This window comes from Indicator indicator, chromosome 13, assembly GCF_027791375.1.
Source record: "Indicator indicator isolate 239-I01 chromosome 13, UM_Iind_1.1, whole genome shotgun sequence".
Lineage (NCBI taxonomy): Eukaryota > Metazoa > Chordata > Aves > Piciformes > Indicatoridae > Indicator > Indicator indicator.
The window spans coordinates 14,222,304-14,250,044 of record NC_072022.1 but is presented as its reverse complement, the minus strand read 5'-3'; the positions used below and the strand labels follow the sequence as shown (position 1 = coordinate 14,250,044).

General features: G+C 41.6%; 1 protein-coding gene and 2 non-coding genes across 8 annotated transcripts; all 3 read right to left on the bottom strand.

Moving 5' to 3' along the window:
- Positions 1–7: 7 nt before the first annotated feature.
- ATG16L1 (autophagy related 16 like 1) lies at positions 8–26,748 on the bottom strand. 6 transcript variants are annotated; one of them, XM_054386307.1, is made up of 19 exons: positions 26,634–26,748; positions 25,641–25,734; positions 23,623–23,728; positions 22,055–22,128; positions 21,601–21,852; positions 20,681–20,746; positions 17,928–18,014; positions 17,146–17,202; positions 16,901–16,948; positions 16,102–16,204; positions 13,564–13,669; positions 13,376–13,446; positions 11,833–11,904; positions 9,522–9,642; positions 8,623–8,728; positions 7,945–8,094; positions 7,495–7,542; positions 7,048–7,149; positions 5,235–6,650 (listed from the first exon to the last, which is right to left on the bottom strand). In XM_054386307.1, exons 1-19 carry the CDS (start codon positions 26,746–26,748, stop codon positions 6,557–6,559), a joined length of 1,872 nt encoding a protein of 623 aa, XP_054242282.1. In that variant the 3' UTR covers positions 5,235–6,556. The 6 variants fall into 6 exon arrangements, with proteins under 6 accessions (XP_054242286.1, XP_054242282.1, XP_054242283.1 ...); XM_054386311.1 differs by lacking the exons at positions 5,235–6,650; positions 16,901–16,948 and adding an exon at positions 8–40 and having other exon boundaries at positions 17,928–18,017; XM_054386308.1 differs by lacking the exon at positions 16,901–16,948 and having other exon boundaries at positions 17,928–18,017.
- On the bottom strand, positions 12,738–12,999 carry LOC128970996 (small Cajal body-specific RNA 6). Its single transcript, XR_008489230.1, has one exon. It is a non-coding gene; the product is annotated as a small Cajal body-specific RNA 6 (non-coding RNA).
- Positions 15,635–15,905, bottom strand: LOC128970995 (small Cajal body-specific RNA 6). Its single transcript, XR_008489229.1, has one exon. It is a non-coding gene; the product is annotated as a small Cajal body-specific RNA 6 (non-coding RNA).
- Positions 26,749–27,741: the final 993 nt, after the last annotated feature.

The following is a 27,741-nucleotide window of genomic DNA, read 5'->3' as shown; positions in this document are numbered from 1 at the left end:
GTGACTGTGGGTGAATAACGCTTTTCTACCTCAAAATGTCCTGGGAAGGATAAAAAAAAAAAAAAATTAAGTGGAGCAGATAAAAACAGAATTACACTTGGCGGGTAAAGCACGCTACTCCCAGGTATAGTTCAGTACGTAGTTTGGCTAAGGCTATTTCAATAGCTACTCAGGTGCAGCACAGAAGTTGAAGTTTGGGGTTTTGCAGAGAGGTTTGTAGAGAATAATTTTCTGAAGAAACTCGGAAGAGGGCAGATAATTAACACAAGGTACTTTGATTTTTCAAAAGGTACTTCAAGATTTGTCATCAGAAGCTTATTTCGTCATGAAATAAGCAGGTAAGTCATTTCACTCATTAATAATGGGATAAAATATACAAAATAAAGAATATCAATACATATGGGGTTTGGCTACTTCCGGGGATTGGATTGTTTGCAGGGAGTAGTGGTGGTGATGTTTTTGGTTTGGTTTGGTTTGGTTGGGGGTTTTTTAATTGCTTTTTTTTACCATTGCAAGTATCCAACAGCTCAGTGTCATCTGTCCTGGGACAGGAGTGGCTGAGGGAGCTAGGGTTGTTTAGCCTGGAGAAGAGGAGGCTCAGGGGAGACCTTATTGCCATCTACAACTACCTGAAGGGTAGTTGTAGCCAGGTGGGGGTTGGTCTCTTCTCCCAGGCAACCAGCAGCAGAACGAGGGGACACAGTCTCAAGATGCACCACAGGAGGTTTAGGCTGGATGTTAGGAAGAAATTCTTCACAGAGAGAGTGACTGGCCATTGGAATGGGCTGCCCAGGGAGGTGGTGGAGTCACCGTCCTTGGAATCGTTTAAAATGAGACTGGATGAGGCACTTAGTGCCAGGGTTTAGTTGATTAGATGGTGTTGGGTGATAGGTTGGACTTAATGATCTTGAAGGTCTTTTCTGACCTGGTTAATTCTGTGATTTGCTATCAGGCATATCATTTAAAGAATGGAAAGAAGCTCAGATAAGGATTGAATAGCCTGCCCCTAGACACAAAGCTCTTCTGAACTCCCAAAACTAAACCTATTTTTAGTTGAAGGGCTCCTTCATGATACAGATTGGACAAGTGATGAAACACCCTATGTTCCAGAACAGTAAGTGAAGAGTATTGCACTCAAAGAACATACAGTTGTGGCAGTTCTATTTGGCATCACTTGGGAAGAATGTCTTGACTTCAGCAGAGAAATTATTAGGAAATCAAGAACACAACAAAATGTGATTTATACCAGTTCAGAAGCCCTTACACCTCCACCTTTTGGATGTAGTGGCTCAGTCTAAGACCTAGAAAAGTGGTGGGTACTGGTAAGGAGTCAAACCAAACCCAAAATGAGAACTCATCTGTCCTACTCTATTTTCCTATTTCAGAACCAAAGGCAACTCAATAATTGCAAATATTAGAATGGACCTTAAGACAGTAGCAGTTAAGCTATGTGCCCAGAAAGGCAACAGGTATACAAGGGGGACAAAACCACTTGCAGCCAAGAAAAAAGTGAGTCTTCAGGGAAAAGAGAGGGAAAACACAAACCAACCAACCACAAAAAAACCCCAAAACAAAACAAAACCAAAAAACAAACCAAACAAAACACCCAGCCACAAAACAAAAAACCCCACCAAAAAAAAAAAAAAGGGCCAAAAAGGACACACAAGACATATCCAGAGATGTCCAGAAAACCTGAGTGCCACAAACCAGTGTTTTTCACTTTGTCATAAGTCATAGAATAGTATCTACTGAAGCGATCAGGCAGCAAATTCAAAATGAAGCGCAGCATTTCCTCACAACACAAAATTGAAGAGTGTGTTGCTGTGTGCTGCAGTGTGTTGCTGCAGAAGGCTCTCAAATCGCCAACATGAACTGATTCACAGGATTAAATGCATTCACAGGGAAAAGGCTTTTGGCAGATGTTGGACAGCATGATCCCAGCACAACCTTAACTATGTAAGACCGAAGATGAGGAGCAGCATCAGGAAAGGACAATGCTACATGTGCCCTGTTCTTATATTTCTCTGTTGGACCTCTGTGCCTGAGTATACTGTGGTAGACAGACCCTTGGTCTGATGGTGCATGGCTGCCCGCACAGTTTGCTTCCATCCTATTTTTCTGCTTCCTTTCCCATTTTAAAACTGCATCAAGAGTAAAAACAGTTTCTAGGGCCTATTTGTACACCACAAATTGTAGAAAAAGGAAATACTTCCCTTTTTAGAAAGCTGTAGAAAACGTAAGGTAGACATCATAGAAACACATGTTTAAGATTTTCTATTTTTACAAAGCACATCTAAGTTTCCCAAGGCTGGACTAGGTCCCTTCTAACGTGAGCCATTCTAGTATTTATCGCTGAACACACAACCTATTCTGCTGCAGAGCCAAACAAACAGGTCAGCAAATAACATTAAATACCTTGCTATGTTCCAAATGCCACAGGGGCTGCCACAGGACAAAGACATGAACTTCTAAACTACTGAAGAAAGATTAATTCTCCACGCATCCATGTCCTAGGCTTCTTCGCATCTACTAGAAGGAATCACTGACCTCTTAGCAAACAAGGAAGACAATTTGTAGAGGATTTGAAAATACGTCTCTAGTTGCGTCCATCCAGGATTTGAAGAATTAATCCTCCTTCCCCAACACAAATATTGTACCAGGGCTAAGATTCAACTGGAAAGTGGTTAAGTCAGCAACATAAAGCATTACCTAAGGAAGCTCAGATATCCAGTGGCCTACTGTGTCATACTCATGCTTTGTAAAGACTACAGACTTACATAGGATGGTTACTGAAAGCGGCTTTATTCTAAAGCTCTAGTATTTCTTTCCTGGGGTTGCAACTATCTGGCCTGATAAGAGGCTGAACAGATAAGAGCCATCTATGAAAAAGGGAGTTTATACAACAGCAAACCAAGTCTTTATATTATAATCAGTGACATTATGAAGAACTACCAAACATTCAGAATAATGTATTATTCTCCTAATGACTAAGCAGTTTATCTATTACTGCTACATCAATATCCCATTGGCATGCTGATGCAAAACAGTATGTTGCCAGCTAGTAGGATCTCCCTTCCTTAATTTACTTATAACGAGGCACAATATCCAAGATGTAAGAGATGAAGAGAGATTTCAATTTGTTTTTTCTGTTTGTGAATGTCTCAAGAACAGGGTTTTTTCCCCTCCCCATGAATTTCGTCTTGATATTATGCACAACAATACATATAATTTTTGGCTTGCAAGCTGCATAAACAGCTGTAGCATTCCTCTGGGCTGCACCTGTTAGTTTGATCAGAAAGATGATGTGATGCCCTCTCCACTTGCCACCCTCTAGCTCAGGCAGTCTTGCAGTCACAAATCAAGCCTGCTTTTCTGAGATCACCAACATTTGTCTGAATATAGAGTGGCCTGGGCACAGAAACTATTCAAAACAATGACTGCACAACTGGTGTTCCTCAGCTTTAAGTGATTTCTGAATTCCAACGTGTTATTAACTGGAGATGGGATTATTTGGAAAGCTTCATCACTACTGTCAATTCAACTCTGGCAAGCACAAACCAGCCATGGGTCTGTATTGCTGAAAGAAACCCAGAACCTGACTGTAGGAAGTAGAGACCCCAGAAATTAACAAAAAAAAAAAAAAAAAATCAATACATTTTATTCAGTCACACAGTGCAAAAGCAAGGAGGAGAAAACTAGTTAAGAGTTGCTGCTGCTGGCAGTGCAGGATTATTAATCCTTTAGGAATAAAAACAAGCATTCCTGTTCTATCCACTACTGCCCTGACAGCCTTAGGGGTGTGGGCATCTACAACATTCAGAGGGGCTTGGGAGAAGCTTCTCCGAAACACATGCTTCCTAAAGCACCCTTGTCCAGAGAAAGATCCTACCCCCTCCCTCCCCAAACCACTTGAAGGGCAGCTCCACCTTTAGCAAAGAGTGCAACAACCACCTCTGCACAGCAGGTAACTTCATCTTCTGCAGAAAATGGGGCAATAGAGCAAAATAAACAGAAAAAAAGCTGAAATTGGTTACTAGAATTTCCTATGTACCTTGCTGCTAAGGAATTTTAATCTTAAAATGCTTAAGGTCTTAGCTAGCCAGCCATTATATCCTTGAGCATTAACCTAGTTTGTAACAGCATCCACAGGCAAAACAACTCTTTGTGTAAGATGTCCATGCTGTAAGAAAAACACCCATGTAGCAGTCCACATTAGAGACATCCTAAACCCATTTTGATCCTCTTCAGTAGAGCTTGCAGTTTTTATTACATTAATCTCCCAATAATCTTTCGTCATGCTGACTTGTCATTTAGTGATCTGCTTTTCCACAGTAACCAAGGTCACCTAGACACCCTTTTAAGAGGGACCTTCTGCCACAGCAACAGGTAGAAATAAAAACATCCTGTCTTCAGAAATGCTTCAAAATGCCAAGGTGAATCTTTTCCTTTTTTCTACAGTTCTCACTTCCAAGAACTGGACAGGCAGTTTTTCTTATGAAATCAGAAGAGTGGTCAGTGATGGCTCTTAGGTATGAAATTTGTACATTAAACAGCTGAAGGCTTTGCTTCATGAAGTAAGAACTAGAACGTTATCATCAACAAGGGTTTTCATGTTTTTAAAGGAATGGTCAATTCCTATTACTGGCTTAACAAGGAGCAGTCAAAATATCAGAGCAGAAAAAGGCTTCTATTTTTGGCAGTGTTTGAAATACAGACACTAATTTCCTCACTTTGGTAATTTATCCAAAGCATCCAACAGTACATCAACCTTTCAAGGACATAGGCACTTGTAAAACACAGTAAGTCAAGGGTGACAGAACACTGGAACTGGCTGCCCAGAGAGGTTGTGGTCTCCTCTGGAGACATTCAAAACCCACGTGGATGAGTTTGTTCCTAATCTACTCTAGGTGATCCTACTCTGGAAGGGGGGGTTAGACTAGATGATCTTTCAAGGTCCCTTCCAACCCTTAACATTCTGTGATTCTGTGAAGCCAGTATTCCTGAGACAGGGCAAGATGAGGTTTTATCCGTGCGATGTCCAGCCTCAAGCTAAGAGCATTACCCTCTTTTTCCCTCTACACCAAATCCCACAAGGCAGTTGGAAACAAATCCACAATTCACCAGAAAAATGGCACAGAAAAAGCACCCACATTCCAGGTCCCCCACGTCTCATTAAGACCAAGATCTCACAAACAGACACATAAATAAATGAATCAGAGCATTGTGGGGTTTTAAAAGCAGAACACAGGTTTATTTACAATCAAGTTCTTATGGGCAGCTGAATAAATAAAAACTTTGCCCCATATACTCTAATTCCCCTCTGTAGAAAGTGTCTGAATGAAAGGCTAGGTTAGAGACATGCTTGTTATAGCAGCCACCCCCTAATCCAGCCCCTCCAAAGAACACACTTCCTTAGTAAAACATTATCAAGAAAGAAGAAAATAAAGTGCAAATAAAAAGGCAATAAAACGCTGGTGGCTTGTCTTGAGGCCCAGACGATGTGGAAAGGTTTGGCTGGATCAAGTTGTGCTGGGTGGCTCACACCCAGCCATCTGACGGTTTTGGATGCTTGAAGAGGGACAGAGCCAAGACACTTCTCCATAGCACAGAGGGCTCCAGCACAAACAGGAATATTGCACATGTGCTCAAAGAGGTGGCAAGTGGCCTGGAATTGCCAGCACCAAAAGAATGGATTTGGGATTTAACCCCATTGCTCTCCTGTGTTCTATTGACAGCCGCCAGGACAGGACGGATGAACAGAAAGAGGGATCAAACATCTATATTCTGGTACTGATGTCACGCCACAGTCTCCTTATCACAGCAGCACAACAGAAGTTAAACTTCTCTCTTCATACCCAGTAACCAAACTGTCTGTGGAATAAAAAGATTTAAGATCCTCTGTTTTGTGACACCCAAGGTGTTGAAGGGCATTTTAACAAAAGGGTGAAAGAGTCCTGAAGAACACATCATTGCCTTCAGAACAATCTGAACTGGGCTGATAACTCAAAGACAGCTGCCAGAGCCACAGCAGACTCTCTTTAAAAGCTGTTCCAACACTTCACACTGCCTAGGACCTGTCCAAGTTTCAGGATCTTCTCACCCCATGCCTGAACTAGGCCACAAGAACAGAAGACAGAACACGAATTACGTCAACATATACAGTAACTTCTTTCTGACATTTCCAACTCAGAAGTGTAGATACATTTGTGTGACAGGGTATTTGGCACAGCTGTCTGGTGAGGAATCCCACTAGTATCTTCAGCTCCACTTGGTGCATAGATACTGCATGTAAAGGCATGACTAAGTAGCATTCTCCATCCAGAACAGCTAATCCCTCACTGAGTCCAACTACCACAGTGCAGTTACAGCTGTAAGAAGTCTTCGACTCAGGCTCCTTCTCCATTGCTTTAGAACTTTCCTCTGGAAAGTGAAGCCCATGTGCTTGTTCATATCCCGACTCAGGACAGATCTGGGCTCAGGTCTCCATTCTGTTCAGACACAGATCAGCACCACCATACACACAGGCACTGGATGCTGTCTTTAACCCTTCATCCAGTCAAAAATCAGACCACAGGACAGCTTTGTTTCCTTTGTCCACACTGACAACATGGGCACCTGCTGGTGACCATGCGACTGCATTGATAGGAGAACTGAAAGGGAAGCCAGGTACAAGTTTACAAAAAAACTGAATTCCACAACAGCACTTAACACTGGAATAAAATGTTACAGTACTCTAGCACAGAAAAAACACTCTCAGCTCTCCAGAGACTCAGGCTTTTAATAAGCCTAAGAGATACAGTTTCTTCAGAATATATTAAATGCACTTTATTAGAATCAGATCTCAGTTTAAGAATTTGAACAATAACCAAGCTAACCTTAATTCAATCTAGAAAATAGAGCCATATATATGCAAAGAACATACATGTTAAAGATTCTTGTACAGGAATGTAAGATGCAAAGCTCTACTACAATTCTTTCACAGCTCAGCAAGATTAACAATCCAGATCCCTGCTTTAGATTACATGGCCAGCTTCCTCTCACTCTCACCTGTGATGCTTTGCAAGTGTCCTCTCCAATTTCCCAGTGAGCACATTCCAAACATAGAGGGCCCCATCAGCTGAACCAGCAGCCACATAGCTACCATCAGGGCTGTGAGATCAGAGAATATGCAGAAGTCAGAGAATAATTTTCACATCAAAAATTTGGCAGCACACATCATCCCACTCAACTTCTTAAGCAAACATCTTTGTATTACACAGTCTTTCAAGAATTATGTGTTACCAGCAGCTAACACTACGAGGTGAAAGCACTTAGAAATCAGAAAGTTTCCAAGACACTGGATCAACATCTCTGTCTTGACAAAGAGGTAACCTCAGGCAAATAAAACTGTCCCAGTTTTTCTAGCTGTAAATGGGTACAATGCAGTTAAGTGTAAGGAATCACTTTTGCTGGAGGGAAAGATACATCAGGTATCTTGCTTACATTGGACCTTACCTGAACACAACTCTTGTCCAGTCAGAGCCACATTTGAATCCCTGGGCACTGAAAAGTTAGAATCAGGTAACAGTGAGTTAATTTATAGGAGACTTCCATGTTCTCACTAAAGGCCATGGTAAGGATGGACTTCTACATGGTTCGCAATAAGCTCAAGTATCCCTTTATCACAACTCCCATTTCTTGTACAGCTTCCTCAGTTTCATCTGAAGAAATTCTTTGCTTTATGCCAAAGACTTCTAAGCCAAGTTATCATCTTTGAAGAAGTAAATAAAAAGGCCCATCAAAGCAGGTCTTTGCTGTTAGACTCTAGAGAACTTTACTACCCACACAGAAAAGTTCGGAGAGTGCTCTCGCTAAGGCATACTGAAAAAAAACACTTCAGCACTGGAAGCAGTCCACAATCTCAAGTGCTGAAATTCATCGTGTTACTGTGGAGAACATATTCACCTGAACGTCTGCTTGACAGCACTAACCCGCAGATCAATGATCTTTAGTAGATCATCACGGGAACAGGTCAAAAGCTCTGTTCGCTCTGAGTTCAGGTCCAGAGCTGTGATTCTTCCAAGCAGCTCCAGTTCTTTTACTATGCTTTCAGTCCTAATGATGGCAAAAAACCAAACCAAACAAAAAAACAACAATAAACAAACAAACAAAACCCACAAACAAACCAACCAGAGGGAGAGGAAGAAATAGAAAGAATAGTCTAAGGTCCAGAAGCCAAACCACTGCATCAAAACTTTGACTTGTTCCTACACAGAAGAGAAGAATTACTGGATTATTCTTATGTTTTGATTCTTTCCCAAGCCAGATCTCCCTCTGTGGGTAACTTCTCCAACTAGTAGCAAGGTACTGCTTTCCTCACAATCCCACCCTCTCAAAAAAGTAACTAACATCCAGAATGGCAAGTACTGACCAATGCAGAATATTTACAGGAGAACGGATTGTTTTTGCAGAAACAAAAAAGCCCCACCAGTAATCAAAGAAAGTAGTAATGCAAGTTTCTTTCAATTGCCTTCTGGAATTCTCCTAAGTCTCACTAACTTCAAGATCAGAAAGAAGAGTTCTGTACATGGACAGCAATCCCATAATATTTTTACACCACAAACTCTCTTAAAATAGTTTTACCTGATGTCCCAGAAACGAATTTTCTTATCAAAATGTCCACTCATTACACATTGCTCGGTACATACGATGTCATTGCAGCTAGATCCTGCAAACACTGTTTTTATACCTAAAAAGGATAAACCAGTGACACTGAAATTTGTACTGTACAAACCGATGAAAGCAGACAGAAAATAATCATTATATTCCACACACACAGCAGCCACACAGGCAGTGTTCCAAGGAGAGTCCCAGGGCAGACAAACTCAATCTTAGACTAATCCTGATTTAAGTCTTCAACAACCTCTCTGCCCTTCCCAATCTCCTTTGCTGTGGCTAATATCCTTTTAAGTGCTCCCACAACAGCTGCTTTACTTCCACTTCGTATTTCAAAAACTATAATTTGCTTGTTAAACAACATGAAGTGTCCCCTTGACCTATGTTTGCAGTCTAGGTATCAAGGTAACTGCAAGCAGGTTTAAGAGCTACCAGTAGGAGAAAAGTCAAGGAAATAAGGAGTTCCTCCCAAAATAAAATCCAGATCCTAGCACTTCCTCCATTTAGAAGATTTCCAAGAGACACTTCCATCCACCTCAGGGTTGAAAAACTCTGGCCTGGCCGAAAATTTTTAGTGGAAGACTAAAACACCCACCCTCAAACTGGTAAACAACACTCACACAACACAGCTGCTGTTAATGGAATGGCATTAATAGTGCTTCCTGCATACACGATTTCTTACTCTTATTTCAGGTAACAGGCAGAAAGAATTCAATTACTTGAATAACAAGGGAAGATGGTATGGCTGCTAATGTTTGCCTTTTTAGAATAGCACAAAGACGAAATAATGTAGCTGATGTCAGACTTCCATTACACTCAGTAGTAGCACAGAACACAGATGAAAGACAGAAGGTAGGCTTCCTTACAAACTTTGCTGCGGAGGTCCCAGAGCTTGAGGGTCCGATCATGGCTTCCTGAAACAATGCGTGCATTGTCCAGCAGGAACTTGGCTGATAGAACTTTGCCACTGTGACCTGTCAGTGTGTGCTGAGGAGGAGAGATTTACATGGTAAATTGCACAGTTTCATTTGCTTCCTTTCCTGGTAGCTTACTAGTTCTGCTATTTAACAGATTGGACGATCTTAAATCTCAATTTGCACGTCTACAGCACTGCTTGGAGGAAAAGAGGAAAAAAAAAAAAAAATCAGTTACAATTAAACAGAAACCAACGCTGAGTAAGAGTGCTAAGTACCACAGAGCTCAGCCTGAAGCTGGCAGACACTGGTCACCTTTGGTTGCAGCTACTCAGAATTTGCAGGCTCTCCTCAATGCTCCATGCACAGAAGGCAACTGCAACATGGCCTTACAGGCACCATGACAAGGATGAGGGGTTAAAGCATGCTGAAAAATGGAAATTTTATAATGAGCTTCTCTCAAGAATACAGCAGGGTATCTAACTCTCAACTGTTGTAACATCATCATGTCTGAAAACTGGGACAATCAGCTTTTTCAATTCAGAAAAACTCCCTGCAGCAGTTTCTGTAACTACAGGGAGAGGCCCTATGGGGCTGAGAAGAACATGAACCACATTCACTTCACATTGCTGAATATTTCCATATTAAATTCACAAAACAGGTAACAACTGAATTGTGAAAAATAAGAGACAAATCTTTGACATGTAAGTTAGATTTAAAAGAAAAGGATTATCAAATTACAAAAAGCAATCCAGACTTGGGAAATAAAGAAAAGTCTTCAAGAACATAAAATAATGCAAGTCAAGTTTGGGAAAAAAGCAACCTTGATACACAACAAATTCTGAAAGAATAAATCGTTCCATAAAGACCACATAGTCTTAAGAGAGGACATGAACTCCAGAAAGGAGTATCTAAACTTTCACTTTGCATCTCTCTCATGCACTTGCCGCATGTGGATCTGTATGTGTATTTGCAGTTACTAAGGTATTGAGGTAAAATTTTCACCCTCACTGCCTCCATATCACACACATAATCAAAACAAAGACCAGCACTGATGAGGCCATGCCTTGATTACTGGGCTTAATTTTGGGGTCCTCACTACAAGAAAGACATTCACGTCCTGGAGCATGTCCAGAGAAGGGCAACAAAGCCGGTAAAGGGTTTGGAGAACAGTCTTGTGAGGAGTGACTGAGGGATCTGCAGTTGTTCAGTCAAGAGAAATGGAGGTTCAGGGGAGGCCTTGCTCTCTACAACTCCCTGAAAGAAGGTTGGAGCCAGGTAGGTGTTGGTCTCTCCTCCCTAGTAACAAGTGACAGATTGAGGAAATGGCCTAACGTTACACCAGGTGAGGTTTAGATTGGATATTAGAAACTTCTTCCCTGAAAGGGTTCTCAAAGACTGGAACAGGCTTCCCAGGCAAGTGGTGGAATCCCCATCCCTGGAGGTGTTTAAAAGAGACAGGCATGGTGTTAAGGGACATGTTTTAACACCAGACTTCATAGTTAGATAATGGTTGGATTCGATCTTAAAGGTCTTTTCCACCTGAAACAATTTCATGGTTCTGTTTTAGCTCAGCAAGCACTGAATGTACTCACCTAAAGCTGGTAGTCACCAAGGACAAAAAGAATTGCAGGAAGATACCATGAAGCCAGGTGGATGTTTGCAGGGTAAGTAACTTTCTGTAGTGAGTAATCTGATGTAGTTTGTTAAATGTTTATTCACTATAATTCATCCAATAGTAGGTTTTGCAGCCAAACAGAAGCTGCAAAAGAACTGATATTCTCCATGTTCCTAAATGAGACCAGACATCTCCACACTGAGAACTACAATACAGCTGTAGGTTCTAACTGACACACAGTGTCAGAAGATTCAGAACACCAAAGCAGCATCTCCATTACATAAGTTGAGGAAAACTGTATATAGCATGTCAATTAGAAAACCAAACTCCTAGAAAGCTGAAAAGAAACTTTTCTTTTGGTCAATAAAATATGAATCCTTCTTTAAAGTAAAGCTAAGTGTTGGGAGAAGAACATGAGTACAAAGGAGTTGAAAGGACAGAAGGAAATCTTTCAAAAGACAGAGAATGAAACACTTTAAGGCTTGCTGTCTTAAGAACTGCTGTGAAGACCCTTAAGAGAAAAGATCCTGCTCAGGAAAGTGTCCCTAAATGCCCTACTTCCAAGACTGTCATGCCCCCATTAGACAAATCTGTAACTACAAGACAGAAATAGCCTGAGCAATACTTTGCCTTCAAAAGACTCACCCGTAACCGATTGTCATCAACTGTCCAGATTCTGCTGGCAAAGTCATTTGAAGCTGCTAAGAGGTAAGAACCCTGCAAACACAAGAATTATTTTAAAACTCCTTCTGCAAGTCAATAAGCAAGTTAAATTCCAAAGTATTTCTAATAAATCACTAAAATTATATTAGTGCTGTATTGCCAGGGAAAAAACCCAGAACATACCAAAAGTAGCATATACCAGTAAGGAAATGTAACAACTTTCCAAAAAGCTATGGCTTTTCTCCTTCTCAAAATGACAGTGATTTGTAGAATTGTAAAACAAATAACCATAACCAGATCAAAAAGACGTTCTTCTTTCCCTTCTGCTGCAGTAAGGAAATGGATTCTATCATGGAGTTTTTCTCCTCCTTTTTGATTTTTCACAGGGAAAAAGCACAGCATCATCTACTCCTACTGCTTAGAGGGGCTAATTCCACTCTGAGGTCTAGTTCTTGGCAATTGTCATTATAACATTTACAATTAATATTCCAAAGTATGTCCAAGGAGAGAGAAATTGCCTTGTTTGTGGCTTTTGGCTTAGCAATCTTGAATCATCCATGATGGACAATGGACATAAGATTCATTCTTGCTCTTGTCTATCTTCCAAAACTCTCCTGTATCCTGAAATGCCATTAGCAGCTCACCTCAGGCAGTTCTCACCTCAAATGTGTTCAAGGAGCTTGCCAAATTCAGAACCTGCTTAAATCAGCTTTTCCTACAGATTAGTAGTGCCAGCAAGCCTCTAATATGAGCTGGTCAGTGTCCAAAAGGAAGGATCTTTTTGATTGTGTACCAATAAAGTTTAGCACACAGGATCACCTAACAGAAGAAATTACATCAGCTTTGGTCTACTGTCTGTGCAGTGCAAAGCACTGTGTTTTGGAAGAGGTCTCAGCAGAGAAGTCAGATCACATGTCCAGTTGTAACAATCCAAGACCCCAAACTCCTTCGAGTAAGACTGTTGGATGCTGATCTCACTCATGTCTCTAATGCTTCACGTTAACATGAACTGAACACATCACAAACTGTCAGCAAACACTCTGCCAGCCACACCATTACTGTGTTGTGACTGGGGAGAAACTGCTGCGAAAAACGGTCATGGAAGTGCAAGTCCTGGGTAATCAGACCTTTTACTGTTCATCACAGACCTCAGCAGAGCACTCACAGAAATAAAGCCTCAGTATATTTTCTGCTTTTGTACTGTTATGTCAGCATTACTGGAAAGCTGAAGACTAATTTCTTACTTCAGGCAAAGCCTAATGTATTTTGTTATAAAATAACAGACCCTAACAGGCAGCCTCCAAGCTGTGTACCATCTCCTGAACCATAATGCAAAGATGAGAATGACAGACTGTAGTGTACCAAAAGCCTTTGGTAGAATTTTTAATTATTTTCAGTTACTCATAAATATTTTAACTCATTTCTTACATAACTTTGCCAAGGGTTAGAATGGAAATTGGTAGCAGAGTATAATGTAATTCATTTACTCCCAATCACAAAAAGTGGATATTACACAGATACTCACAGCACTATCAAATTCTATGCTTGTAATCCCAGCATTACTACCAGAGAGGGAACCTTTGGGCTCACACCTATCTGCACAGAGAAAGACGAACACAACTTAAGCAATGGATTAGAAGAGATGCTGACAAAGTGAACTGTAATACAAGTTTGTTCAACAACCCATCATATCCCAAAGCAAAAAAAGTTTACCTCCCAAGACTTCCCAAAGCTTAACCCTCCGGTCCATGCCTCCTGTTGCTAGTAACCGGGAGCCAGGGCTGAACTGCACAGCATTCACCTCCCCATCATGTGCATCCTGAGGAGCAGGAGGAACAGAACAGCCACACAAAATGGAATTAGCATAGACACAACATAGATCAGAAAGCTTTAGAACTTAGTTCCACCGAACCACATAGTGTATAAGAAACAAAGCCGCAGACTGAAACTTTACTATTGTTGATGTTGTACAAACAGAGCAAAAAGGCTGGTCTCATCTGAAGACAAAAGAAACCACATGAATAAAAACATTATCAAGGACTCCGAGAAACTGCCAGAAGCCTAACAATGCTTTCTAAGGTTACGCCGTATAAAGTAAGGCTTTTAAATTTACATCAGAAAAAGGAAAGGACAGAAAACAAGTGATATGCTGGAGAAGGAGAACTTTTTATTTCTCCTTCTAGAGCCAGTATGGAACATGATCCAATCAGTTCATGAAACCATAAAACACTCAAGTCAGGCCTGAGTTAGAAAAGTCTGCTAGAAAACAGCATATTAACTGCATTAATTTAGTGTATAACTCTGCTTTACATTGGTGATTAAGTAGTACCAACACAATTGTGATGGCATCTCACAGACACCTTGGACTTAAGCTGTGTGTGGCTCCTACCTAGAGGCAGTGACATCCCTGTACCTGTTTTCTCAGCTTAATGTTCTGAAGCTTGTTGGCCACTTAACAGTGATTCTTAACTTTTTAAAACCTATGAGAATTTTAAGATTCCTTCCTTTTCCCCAGCATTAATTTCATGGCTTTATATTACTTACCCACACAGTATTAGCACCACATTCTTAATTCATTTGCTGCATTCCTTCTAAAGTATTTTCAGCAACTGCACTTTCAAAATCAGTTTGCCTGGAAAACACATTTTTCTGAAACTTGTTGCTTGAACTTGGTCTGCCAGCTCATAGTTAGGGGTCATCACACGTCAAATCTGATCTTTCTACAACTGCAGAAGAGCCATTCACAACAAAACTGGTCAAAGGTCTTGCCTAGAAACCAAGCCCAAAAATGACAGTTGAAGTGACTACTTTCTCTGCTTTCCCAAGACTGTTCTACTCGCTCTCCAGTGAGCCCAGTCTGCTTCCTGTATCTACCAAACCTCTGTCAGAGTCCTTGCATTCATTCCTGGCATGTTCTGCTGGACCTCAACATGTCCTCACACTCTGTATGGGCTCCAAACACAGGAGTTAAACACAGAGCATCTCCAGAAGGAATACATGGATTCCCATGAAATGAGCTATGACTTTTTCCTTCTAATATTGCAGGGCTAAGCACACAGAACCTCCATTCTGCCACAGTCTGGCAGGGTTACTGCTGCAGCTCTTCCTACTCCTGCTGCAAGATGGGGAATTGGAATAAGGCAGCTTTCCCTACATTGCGAAGACTAGGAATCAGCATACACTACTGGGGTTTGCCTCTCCATATGGGGAAGATAGGCTGCACTGCTCTTGGAAGTTCAGGTGACATTGCAGAAGATCCAGAGAAAGGTGAAAACAACATAAGCTCTCAGAGTTCTCAAAAATCTCACATACACAGCTGTTTATGATGGCAGGAATTAGCCAGGATTTACATGTGTCCATCAACTGTACTTGCTGTACATAGCCAGAGGAGTAGAGAGATTAACACATCGAAGCTATGAACTGATGCTCCTCATTCAAGTCAACTCCAGGCTGTTACTTAGGTTATGATCCTACCCTCACTTAAGGTAACACTGCTACTCCCTCCACCCTATGACTGCCACTAGAGACAATGGGACAAGGGCAAGCTAGGAATACACAAGCCTCCACGATGCAGTAAACTACTGTTATACCAGACAAAAAATATAAACCATTTCATATCCATGAAGTAGCCATATTGAAAATTGGAATGCCTGAGAAAGCTCAAGAGGAATGTTAAAACAAGTAGCTAAGTTACAAGACAGTTTACACCAATCTTTCATTCAAAGGGCAATGCTCTTCTCAGAAATTTAAGTTTGGCTTTGTAAGGTCAAAACAACACAAAAGAGGTCTCAGTTTGAAAACTTTAGATCACACACAACAAATGAAGACACCCCACTACCACAAGCTCCTCTTAAGCAGTTCTGTTGGATGACATTCAGTGCCACAACTCCCTTCACTGTGGAGAACTGGAACTGAATCAATCCCAAACTGTCAGCAATCTCTTCCTCAGTCAAAGCTCTACTATGGCATGACAGGACAAAGACTGCTGGGAGCCAAGAGGGTAATGGAGTGTATTTTCCCTGTGCCCTCAGACCTTTTACTACTCATCATTGACCTCAGTAAAACAGACATCAAGCACATTGGCTCAGCTAAAAATTAAATGGCATGAACTATGCTACCAAATCACAAATTCCTTTTTGTTTGGCAATGTCAGTAGAAAATCTGGGGAGATCAGTTCCCACACAGATAGGATTTATTTCCTCCAAAGACAGTAAAAGCAATGGTAATGCAGAGAATTCCTTCTATACTTACAAAGACACATATGGCAGTAGTGGGCACTCTCACTTCCTTACTGGCACCAGAATGTGGCTCTACATTATCCTGGGGAGCAGGGAACGAGGACAGAGAACGCCTCCTGACATGAAATCAAGGAGACACATTTTAAAACAGGAAGTGAATGCTAGATCTCTTGAGTTCATCCAGATCTGTACCTGTCACTTAACTACACTGTACAGCAATTAAAAAATGGGGGAAGGAGTTTAACTTTTTCATCCCATCTTTCAAAAATACATTTTCTTTTTCATGTAACACTGCTCGTAGCTTTAGGTGTTTCATAGTATGCCAGGTGAGTTACCTGAACTGATTACTGACATCACTTTGGAACAGGGAAGAGAAAAATGGCAATGATTGCAGCTGAGTTCAGCTGGAGGGACTGTAACTCCATCATTATGTCTAGGGAGACTCAACACCATTGCAGCACTGCATCCCAGGCAGTAAAACGCTCCATTCAAAAGCTTGGGTTTTACCATTTAAGCAAAGATCATTCACGTAATGCACAGCTTAATTTAGAACAGATTGGCTGCACTCTGGATACTAAGCACGGAACCCAACGACCAAAATAACCCTATTAAAGGAGCAAAGTGCAGTGGAAAGTAAGAGCAAACCCCATGTATTGCCCCCACAAAGAGGGGCTCATAGCCTCTCTGACTGCAGACAAGTTCTAGCCCGTGTTATAAACATCTGAAATCTACTCAGGATAAAGCAGCTAGGTTCCATGTTACTTCAGTGGAATACATTCACATGCTGGACTAAGAGCAGGTAATGTTTTCACCTGGCAGCATCGGAAGACTGATGTCCCAAAAGGGGAGACTCAGACAGACTGGAGGGAAAGGTCAGAGGTCAGCACACGGCAAGATGGAAGAAACAGGAAGTTGAGGAGAACAAAAAAGAAAAAAAAAGAAAGGCAGAAGCTAGAAGAAAGGCTGAAATTATTTGTTTGTATTCCCTGCATCACCAAGATTTTGGTGTACATTGAAACCATATACAAAACAAAGAGGTGAAAGCATTCTAACCTACCCAAAGATATTAGTGATAGAGTCCAGAAGGCCTCCAGCTGGTTGGGAGAGTCGCTTACTGAAGGAGGGGAGGACAGGTTTAAACCTGGTGAATAGCTTCTCCACATAAAGATCAATACAAACACATTTCATAGCAACAAATCTCTTGAAAGACTCCCTCCCCTGCAGACCCAGTCCGAAGACAGAAAACACCAAAGGCAGACATCAGTTCAAAAGTCACTGTAACTAAAACTCAGAATATAATCTGTGAGTGAACTTTCTTAATTTCCCTCAATTTCTAATCTCTGAATTACTGGGTTTAGACCTAACAGTCTGACAAATCTGAAGTTCCAACCAAATGAATCCTTGCTTTCGTATAACTGCCTCTTACTTTCCACTCACTGCTGTTTCAGAGTAAGGAAAAGATGCATTTTAGCTACATGAAGATTATATTCAACATTTCAGCTAAATCCAAAACCACAGTTATTTGCAAAGTCACACTGATATCTTGTATAGTAATAGTGGCATAATACAACAGGTACTATAATAGCCATGTTACTGTCTATCCTCCTCTTCAGCTTTTGCTTTTAAGATTAAACATTTTTCAGACGGTAGTGCAATACAGTTAAAACAGCAAAGGAAAAACAGCACATCTAAAGCACAGTAACTGAATGCAGTACATGAATTTCATTGTCCAGTCAAAGGCAAATAAAAAGTCCAAGTAACATTCCCAACATTGTTCCAACTCTTATATCCCTTGTTCTTCCTCAATGACATGGTACAAAAATCTCTTGGACTACAAACCTGGATGTCTGGTTCTTAGTTCGCACTGGAGATGTCTCCTCAGCTGTGTCAGAGGTTTCATCTGCAAGCACTTCAATATCATCATCCCTGCTGAAGTGAGAGAAAACACCTCCTTTTCAATCAACCGAAGCTTCCTATGGAAATCTCCCATCAATGCAGATGAACTGAATGGCCCAGGGTCTGTCAGTGTCTGCACCCAACCCGTATCTAGGCTTAATTAGCTGCAGTAATCTGTATGCAGATTCAGACAACACAAATACTGATCTGTCACTGCCAGAGATAGTACATTCAACATACAATGTCTGCAAAGAAGTACATGCCCCGGCTCAACTTCATTTTTTCATTTCCCGCTGCCAATTACACCCTTCACTGACCACGGCGCTAGATTTCCTTCTCCCTAAATTTATCTTATATCCTCTCCAGATTGTCTTTACTACAGGCATATTTCAGCTTGCAGTACTAGTAGTACTGCACATAATGACCTATCATAGCTGAGCAAGACTTTGCTACAGAATGAATTACGTGTGCTAGGACAGCAAAACACTTGAGTTATTGCAGCCCCAGTGGTAACCTATTTTTCACAGGAACTATTAAAAAAAGGCACAAGAGTTTGAATTTTCCTTCTTCATTCACACTAGACATCCTGATTGCTTTTGTACTGTTGTACTTCAGGTGCTGCTCCATAAGAGATGTTTTAATTCACTTCACTGAAGTGTTAGTGTGCAATCAAACGGAAGCGTGAGGCTGATGCATGTATCAAAAATTAATCCATCTACTTGGATGATCTACAAACTACTTGGCTAATGCGAAAAGGCTTTTCCCCACTGTGATGGTTTGAAACTGTCTTTTTAATTTTTCCTTGCAAAGTTCAAAACAGAGAAAGTGAAAGAGTGTAAATACGTCATTATTGGGTGTAAGAAAGCAAAATACTGATTGTTCTAAACACTTCCATTGGATAGATAGAAATGTTTAAGAACTATTACCCAAAACAAAGTGACACTCTGCACATTCTGCGTTCTGCAGTGGGGGCAGTTGCTGGGCTGTCTGGTTGCTGTTTTCTTCTTCTTCTCTTCTGGCTGAAGATAACACACTGACCTTGGCAGCTAAGTTAACAACTTTCTGCTCTAACTAACTCTGCTTTCTGTCCAAGGGAGGTCTTGGGGGGAAGCTCCTGGGAGAGAGGCCCCTTTGGGGTGAAGCAAAGGGAGCTTGGTTGTGCTTTTCTGTTGATTGTATATATTTGTAAATGTTGTGAATTTTGTATATTTGTACATATTCATTGCATTTCATCGTAGATTGTAGACTCTGCTTGTAAATACAGCTTTCATTCACTTCCAGACTGGGCTAGCCTGGTTATTGTCGGTGGGGGGGAATTTCAGCTCACACTGACACACCCATTAATCATCCTGGGTCCTGACAGTCCAGTAATTTTTTCTTCAATGATTTTTTCCTCTACAGCCAGTTTTGCAGGACGAACTATATTTAAACACATTCTATCAACTGAATGTCATTTGACTGAACAGGAAGTTTAAATTCAGCATTTAAGTAGCAATAAACATCAGATTACACTCATCTGCAAGGGAATCAGAGAATGGGACCATTTTTAATTTCTCATTTCAGAGTATAGCTGCCTTTTATGCTCTAAGACTTTAGAGAACAGTAGACATGAAAATGCAATGGAAAATACCTACTGTGACTGAAAGCATCAGGCTGACATTTCAGTAGAAGTTATGCTAATGTTTCTTTTTTGAAATCTAAAGTTTGAGTTACTAAAACTGTATGTAGCAAAAGAATTTTCCATCTTAACATTTCTGAAGTGAATACAAAACCCAGGGTGTACTCCTTGAAATGCTGCCATTTTCCCCCTCAGTAATTAGCATTACAAACCCTCTAAAATGAAGAAATTCAAAAGAAGGAATCCAAAACATCTGTGAAGCAGAGTTTGAGCAATTTACAGAAACAGTAATTTTCTAGGTTTTTTTAAATAGGCTTCTTTTAACTTTTTAGTAGCTCATGTCAAATTAAACAATGAGACCATCACCCACAACACAACAGGAAGTCAAACAAGGTGTTGTGCTATAGCTACCCTTGAGCTCAGCTCCAGGACAGGAAGATCTGACTTTGGATAATAGAAAGAAGCTTAACAGGGAAAGCAGCAACAGACATTACATTTGTTTCCTCTCTCACTGAAATATTGAAGAGTTTAACATTCTAAGATCTACCATGTGAATCATCACCCAGGAGTAAACTTAGCAGCAAGAGACTAGAGATATTTATTTCTGGGTTACCAGAAAAAACTAACTCCAAACCTATTTTTCCTTCCTGCATAACAAATCTCTCTCAGTATGGAAGCGATCAATGTATTTTCACCCACCTTAACTCACTCAGTACCTGTTCCTACAGAAAGCCCTTGAATGTATTTGTAGTCCAACCCTTAAAAAAGCAGGTATCTTCAGTATACTGTTTCAGGACTGAAGAACTATTTTGGAGACCACAGGCATCACATAACAAATGTTTTTCTGCTGACATAATATATATTCACTGTATGACCCACTCAGAATTTTCAGACCATGCATCTGTTTCTAGACATCACAGAGCTCCTTCCTCTGGAAGTTCAGTTGGGGAGAGTTACTATTAATTTACCCCAAAATTTAAACACTTCTCTACCTCACCAAATTCAAATATACAAAGATATTTGTCATGCATCAGCAAAAAAATGAAGTGATGAAGGAGACTAACTCAAGATTGCTTACGGTTCAACTGGCAGGGGCTCTTTGGCAGCTTCTGCTAGCTCCTTCTGGAGCCTGGCTTGTCGTCTCCTAAGAGAAAGCAAGCAAGGTTATTTTGAAAAACTACTTTAATGCCATTCCAGAGATTACTCTGCACAGGTTTGATACACTTCGTAGGATTAAAAAAGAAAATAATTAAAAATCAGACCACTACCCTAAATTTATCCTGCTTTTCAAGATATTGAGCACAGGAGAGGCAGTTTTCTTACTGTGAATAGCAACAGACAAGATCAATCAAGTGCAGCAATAAGGCAAAGTTCACTTACAGCCCTACCTATGTAAATGCAGATTTGCTTGAAGTACAAGAACTCACAAAAATAAGGATTATGTTAGCAGAGATAATGCAAAGCTGCCAAGTACTGAGACTTATACTATAGCTCTTAATCTCCAAGTGCTGTTAGCTGGAAAGTAAGGTGAAGCAATTCAGAAGAAAAATTCTTATTTTGCAAGGAAAAAAGCACAAACTTATTTTGCAAGTTATACATTGCTCAGTCTCATGGCAGCTGCTCCTTTTAGTGGAATGCAAAAAAACCATTTAAGCTTATTAAGTATACAAAAGGATAAAACCAGTAGCATCTAGGTGCAATATGAACAAGGTAAATCCAAATCTAACACCAGTTAAAAAATCCAGTTTCTATCTGACTTATGATCTTCAGCCCACAGTTCAACGTTGCTCAAGAAACAAAAGAACATGTTTTATTCATTTAAAAGACAGGAATTTTTTCACAAAGCATCTGTCTGTATTGGCCAGAAGGAGGAACACAAAGTTCAGGACACACTTGTGCAAGAATAGAAAGATCAGAATTAAACATGGTTTTATCCTACACACTTGTAAACATTCAGAAATATATTAGGAAACAGTTTATCAAAGAGGTCAGTCTCACCTTGAATCCTTTTCATTTTCTGCATTCAAACGATTGGCTTCTTGTGCTTTCTCTGCCATCCAACGTGAGACCAGCTCCTGGTTGTCTTCAGTAGTTTTCCTCAGTTTCTCCTCCAAAGCATTGAAGGTAATCTGGAGAGCGTCATATTCATCTTTCAGTGTCTGATTAGCTCGCTCAAGATCTTGCAGTTTGCTACGCAATTCCTGGCACTCTGTTTCCAATTCAGAGATCTTTTGCAAATACTCTGCAATCCTGGAATGGTACAAAATACACAAAACAATGAGGATTTCCTTTGGGACCTATACCACCTTCTTTGTGCTATTTGCACAATGCCTAACAAAGGCATTTATAGCCCATGACTAGAACTCCTAGAGACTATCATAGCACTAATAAATAACTTAACCAGATGTCTGGGTCTCATACCAACCACACAGATGAAACAGTTCCTACTCACTTTGCTTCATTCATCTGCATCTCTTTGTCTTTCTGCTGCATTTGGTTATTCAGATCAATTACAGACTGGGCCAGCTAGGGAAAGGAGAAAAATCAAATTACAAAATGCAAGGATGACAGCTGGGTAACTCACAGTGAGCAGCAACCAGCAAGAGTACAGCTCAATCTAACAAGTCAACTATGAAGTACACCTTTCAGGCCTTTCATAGCTCTCTAATACAGATCTATTTACAGCCCCTATCACACAGGTCATACTATCAGGGGAACCCAAATGAGTTGTCAAAACAGTTACTGTCCTTTCACATCTCACTCCCTTCCCTCAAAAAGTTTCTTTAAGAAAGTCACATCAAACAGAATGCATATTAGGAAGAATTTTTTTTGAGTTGTGGAAAAAAACAACACAGAAAAGTTGCCAAGTAAAACTAACAAACCAGTACTAACAACCATGGAACAAATCTCCCTGTTATAGCCAAGACAGCCATTACAGGAGACATGTAGCTCACATACTGTAAACACAGGTTTCATGAAGAGTGTTCCCACAAAGAAAAGTTGCTGGTGGAGTCTCTCCAGTGCACAGGAAATAAAGGCAGAGGTGAACGCTAAAAAGCTGCCACTGCCAGCTCACAGCTGCTCAGTCAGTGAGCAGCAATAAGCCCCACAGGGTGCAGAGCTCTGGCTGCCTGGGGAGAAGAAAGTTTTAAGAGCGTCTGCTTGGGTAAATGGCTTAGGATACTTACCTGTGGTTTGGCTACTCAGGGTACACCTTCGGTAAAAAGCTGTCCCCCCTTTGAAAAGTTCAGAATTACTGACACTGGGAGCATGTCCACAACTCCAGTGAGATGTGATCAAAGGAGCATGGTAATACTTTCCAAGTCACTCCCATCTCTTCCCTCTAAAAGTCTGAAGTACCATTCAGGTACTACTAGCTCCTGGACTCATTCAACCCATGAGTGTGTTTAAAAAAAAAAAAAAAAAAATTGTGCCAATGAAGCCTCCACATCTTCCTGTGCAAAAACCCCTAGAATAAAACACATGGTACTTTTTTCTCTCTTCAGGGCCTAAGTTTCATAGCTTACAGGACTCCTGGGCTCCATACTGCATCTACATTGCAGAACCAGTAATCCCTTTTCAGTCTAACACCACGGCACTCTCAGCCTTTGCTTGTGCTGTTTTGTCCCCTTTTTTATAGCAGCGGTCCTGCAAAGTCAGACAAAAGAAGTACACAGTCACCTGTTCTCTCACTCATTCAAACACTTTTCAGTGTAGAACTAGCAGTCATGTGCAGCTCCAATCTGCATCAGCTCCTTCCTCCTCTAATAAATACACTTAATTTTAGACATTTGACTGCTTCTTAAAAACCATGCTATGCTGAAAATCTAAGTTCTTATCTCCTGGCTATCAGTTTTAAAAACCCACCATGTCCAGTTTATTTTAATCAACAACACAGGGAGCTTAAAAAGACTGTACATGAAATGAGGAAAAACAATGAATGAGTAAGTCTGGTAAAATTAAGGTCATGTTCACAAAGGGTTACATACAGACCACGCAGAACACAAAGGACTTTCTAACCTCGCCACGTTTCTTATGCAGCTCTGTCAGCTCCTCTTGATGCTTTATCTTCAACTGTGCCAGCTCCTGCAACTGAGCATCATTCCATGTTCCATCATGCCCTGGACTGGAGTTCGAGAGAAAGATGATGTCAAAGTAGAACCCAATTACCTCTGTGCCTTTGACATTCCTCCTTTGGATTTTCTATACCACATCAGACACTAAACCACAGCTAGCTCCCCCACAACACTTCCTGCCAACCAAAATACAGTAAATTTACTATTACTCTATTCACCTTTTCATACCTTTATAAAACAGAATTCAAATGAAAGATAACTGCACAAAGGCAATCAAGTCTTAAAAGTGCATCCTCCAAATTATGACAGAATTACAAATATTTTGCCACCCCAAATCTGGAGTGTGACAGTGGACCTTGAAGATGCTAGCTATCTGGAAAGAGCATAATACAGGGCAGAGAAAACAAAAGCTAGGGAACCAAGGGTATACTCCTAGGCCTTTGGGTTTATAGTCCAGCCACTTCTCCATTGCCCTAACTATGTAAACAGCCTTTCATTGTGTAAACAGTTTTGGAGTATTTTTTGATTGTATTCTACAACACAGTGCTACCATGAAATAAGCTGAAATTTCTATACACCAGAAGAACACAAGTCACCTCCAAAACAGCTATGACTGTAACATTTATCGTTCATGTCTTTGAAAGCAGAGGTAAGAACAAAATTTTTTTAAAAAACAGAGCAGCATACAGAATCACACAGACTTTCAGCAAGTTCACAGATATATTTTAAATTACAACTTCAAAAAATAATTTTATCACTGTTGTACCAGACAGAGTAATTGCAAACAGCTGTTTCTGTAGCCATTCTGTGCTAGAACAATCCAGTGGGAAACAGATAATGCTTTCAGAAGGTGAAAGGTCTCACAGTAAGCACAGTAACTTAATGCTCCTCTCAAAACCAAACAACATCTCATTGAACTAATGGTGTTCCAGGAGACACTCCATTTCCAAAAAAACTTTGTCCAGACAGAGCCAAGTCCTGTGATAACATCCAACACATCCTGTAACTCTGGCCTCTATAGCCAGAACTAGATAATCTTCCTTGGAATTAAGGTAATATTTTTTCTTCAGCTATCTAGGATAAGAGAATTCATTCTGTCTGAAAAAAATATCATATACTGAAGACAGTATCAAATCTTAGCTTATTATTTACTTTGAAGATCCTATTTCTGTGCATCTCTTCTCATCCTCATCTGTTCCAGCTTCATCTCTTTAATAACAGGTTTCAACTATAATGAGATTCCCATAAACTAAAGGTCGTTTGAGACAACCACAGGTATCAAAAAGCTTTTGAGATCTTTCACGTGGACGTCAGCTCCAGCCTGCTGGCCAAACACGGACATTTTGCCTGCAAAATCAGTTCTTTTCCTTACCAGTAACAGCACACAATAGCCTTAATTATATTTATGTTTTGCATCTTAAATAGACACACACATATAGTTTCCAGAAAAAATCCTGCTAAAAGCAGGCAGAAGACACATTCGTTTTAGCATATGGTGCTTATTTAAGACACTGAATTGTGACTTTTGCCATTCTCCTCTTCTATGTGATAACAGAGATCAAGAGAAATTAAGATGTCAGTTTTTCCCTACATTGCAATGCTCATAAGACTAAATAATTTCAAGAGTCATATCATAACCATTAGCAGCTAACACCAGGCAAACTTTATAAGCATTACAAAGCAAAGATCAGAAGCAAAAGCTCCTGGTTCACCTCCACACCCTGAATTTGTGATAAATTAACACCTCTGCAAAACTTTCTTTCTGCACTGTATGTTGTGAAAGTATTGAAACTTTATCATATCCTTAGTTACAATTTATTTTTAATTCAACACATTTTCCAGTTTGTTTTATTCCAAGTTACTGTAGTAACCTACAAGTTATTTGTGTAACACATCAAACAATGGTTTAGGGCACACTGTGCATGACAGACAGCTGACTGACAGAAAAGGAATTTTAAATACCTCATCTCGTGTCTGCTCTGCATCTCATATTTTTCTGCTTGAAGTTTATCAGCCAGCACCGCATGAAGGTCTGACTTCTCTAGTAGCTTGTTATCTGAAAGGGCAAAAAGTGTAATTAAGAAGATAATCAAAAAGCAAAAATAGATTCCCACCCTCTTCTTCTACCAGCTAAGATGTAGTAATTTTAATTATTCAGGCAGAGCTAAACATTATGTAAGCCTCCACTACAATAGCGTGCACTCCTCTTTGATATCAGCAGGCTAAGGCAGGACAGTTTGCAAGAATTCTTCATTAATCCAGATATTATGTGGGACTGGTCTTACAGCAATTCAATAGACACTGCTCAAGTGTATTGTCATCTGCTACAACAGAAAGGGTTCAGACTGCTTATGGCCCTTCAAACAGTAGCAACATGGGAAAATGACCTGTCACAGAACTGGTCATGTCCAACATTGTCCAGTCCCGCCAAGCTTTGTTTGCTTTCATCTCCATCCCATAACATAAAGTACTTCACTGTGAGCCAGCAGCAACATTAGGTGACACCCTTGCTCCCCACGCACACACTTTCCATTTGCTCCTGTCACAGCTGAGGCGGGAGAAACATGGGCAAGTAAGCCCTGGGCCGAAAGCACTTGCCCCTGAATAGTTCTAAACTTCACAAAGACCAAGCACGTGGACAACAACACTATTATTCTCAATTCCACAAACATCTGAGCGGGAATTGTGCAGACAAGTTAGAGACATTCAATCAGTGTCCATAGCACACGTTTAGTTTAGTGTGGCAGGCAACCGAAAAAAACCAACTAGCTTAATTTTCTCAATAACGTACACACCCCAACTCCTCTCAGTTCTAACAAACATCTCCCAACCAATCTTCTGAAAATCACGCGAGGCCCCAGGGGGCCTTCACTACCGCGTTTCTCCCACTATCCGAGGAGTGAGGGAAAGAAAACCTCCCCTCGGCCTCGATGCCCTCCTAGGCGATGATCTTACACTGCCCGATGATCTCCTCGAAGGCCTGCCGCTGCAGCCGGTCCCGCCGCCGCAACTCCGCCGCGATGTGCCGCTTCCACGGGGGGAAACCAGCAGCGCGCAGCCCCGACGCCATCTCCGCGGCGCAGCTCGAAGAGGCAGCGGGGGCGACGGCCGCCCAGGCCGCGGCCCGCGAAGGGCGGCCGAGGGGAGAGGAAGGTGGGCTGCAGTGCCGTGAGGCGGCGGGAGGCCACTGCCCGGCCCGCAGCGGGGCGAGCGCGGCGGCGAGGAGCACCCTCTCAGAGCCACGACTTGCCCGGCGCGGCCCGCAGCCCACGCCCCACGCCAACCATGGCGCTGCGGCCGCGCTCTGTCAGGGGCCCTCACCCCTCCGCGGCGCACCTTAACAGCGACAATAGTTGTCCCGTCGCTGCCTGCCTGCCCACCCCACCCACCCCTACTCACCGTTCCACAAACCCCACCACACATTTTCCTACGCCGGAAGGCCCCTCGGTGGAGCCTCGCTGCAAACCGTGGGGTCGATCCCAACCGCCGGGCGAGCAGGCGGGCGGACACCCTTTCGACGAGAGAGGGCCTCACGCTGCGCCATTTTGTGCCTCTTCCCGGAAATGCGTGTGAGCATTGTCACCATCTTGAGAGGGGCGAAGGCCCTCATCCGGTCCGCGCCGCCATTTTAGGAGGGCTCTACTCATCCTAGTACCGGCGCAGGCGCATGCCTCCTGTCGCCGTTCCAGGACCGATTATTGCTGTCGGCAGCCGCCGGTGCTCTGTGAGGCTGCGACGTTACACCAGCCGCGAGTTGTTCCTGTTGAACGCACAGTATCGCCATGCTGGCCGAAATAAGTACCGACAGCCGCAGTTAGCGAGGGGAGTCCTAGCGTTCCGCCAGTACTTGGGGCTGCCCCGCTCCTTCTTGGCAGCCGGTAATGCCTGCTTTGAGGAGAAATCAGACCCCTCTGTCCTCCCGTCCTCCCCGGTGTCATAGAATCGTCTCGGTTGGAAAAGACATTAGTTCCAAGCAGCATCTAACTCTACCAAATCTGGTACTAAACCATGTACCGCATCTCTACCTCCTTTAAACACCTCCAGGACTGGGGATTCATCTACC

Coding starts and splice junctions, on each gene's coding strand:
- ATG16L1 (XM_054386307.1), bottom strand. CDS start 26,748: ATGGCGTCGGGGCTGCGCGCTGCTGGTTTCCCCCCGTGGAAGCGGCAC. Junction 18,015..20,680: donor GAGCCCCTGCCAGTTGAACC/GTAAGCAATCTT, acceptor TCACTTCAGCAG/GGATGATGATATTGAAGTGC. Junction 9,643..11,832: donor TTGATGACAATCGGTTACGG/GTGAGTCTTTTG, acceptor TCTCCTCCTCAG/CACACACTGACAGGTCACAG.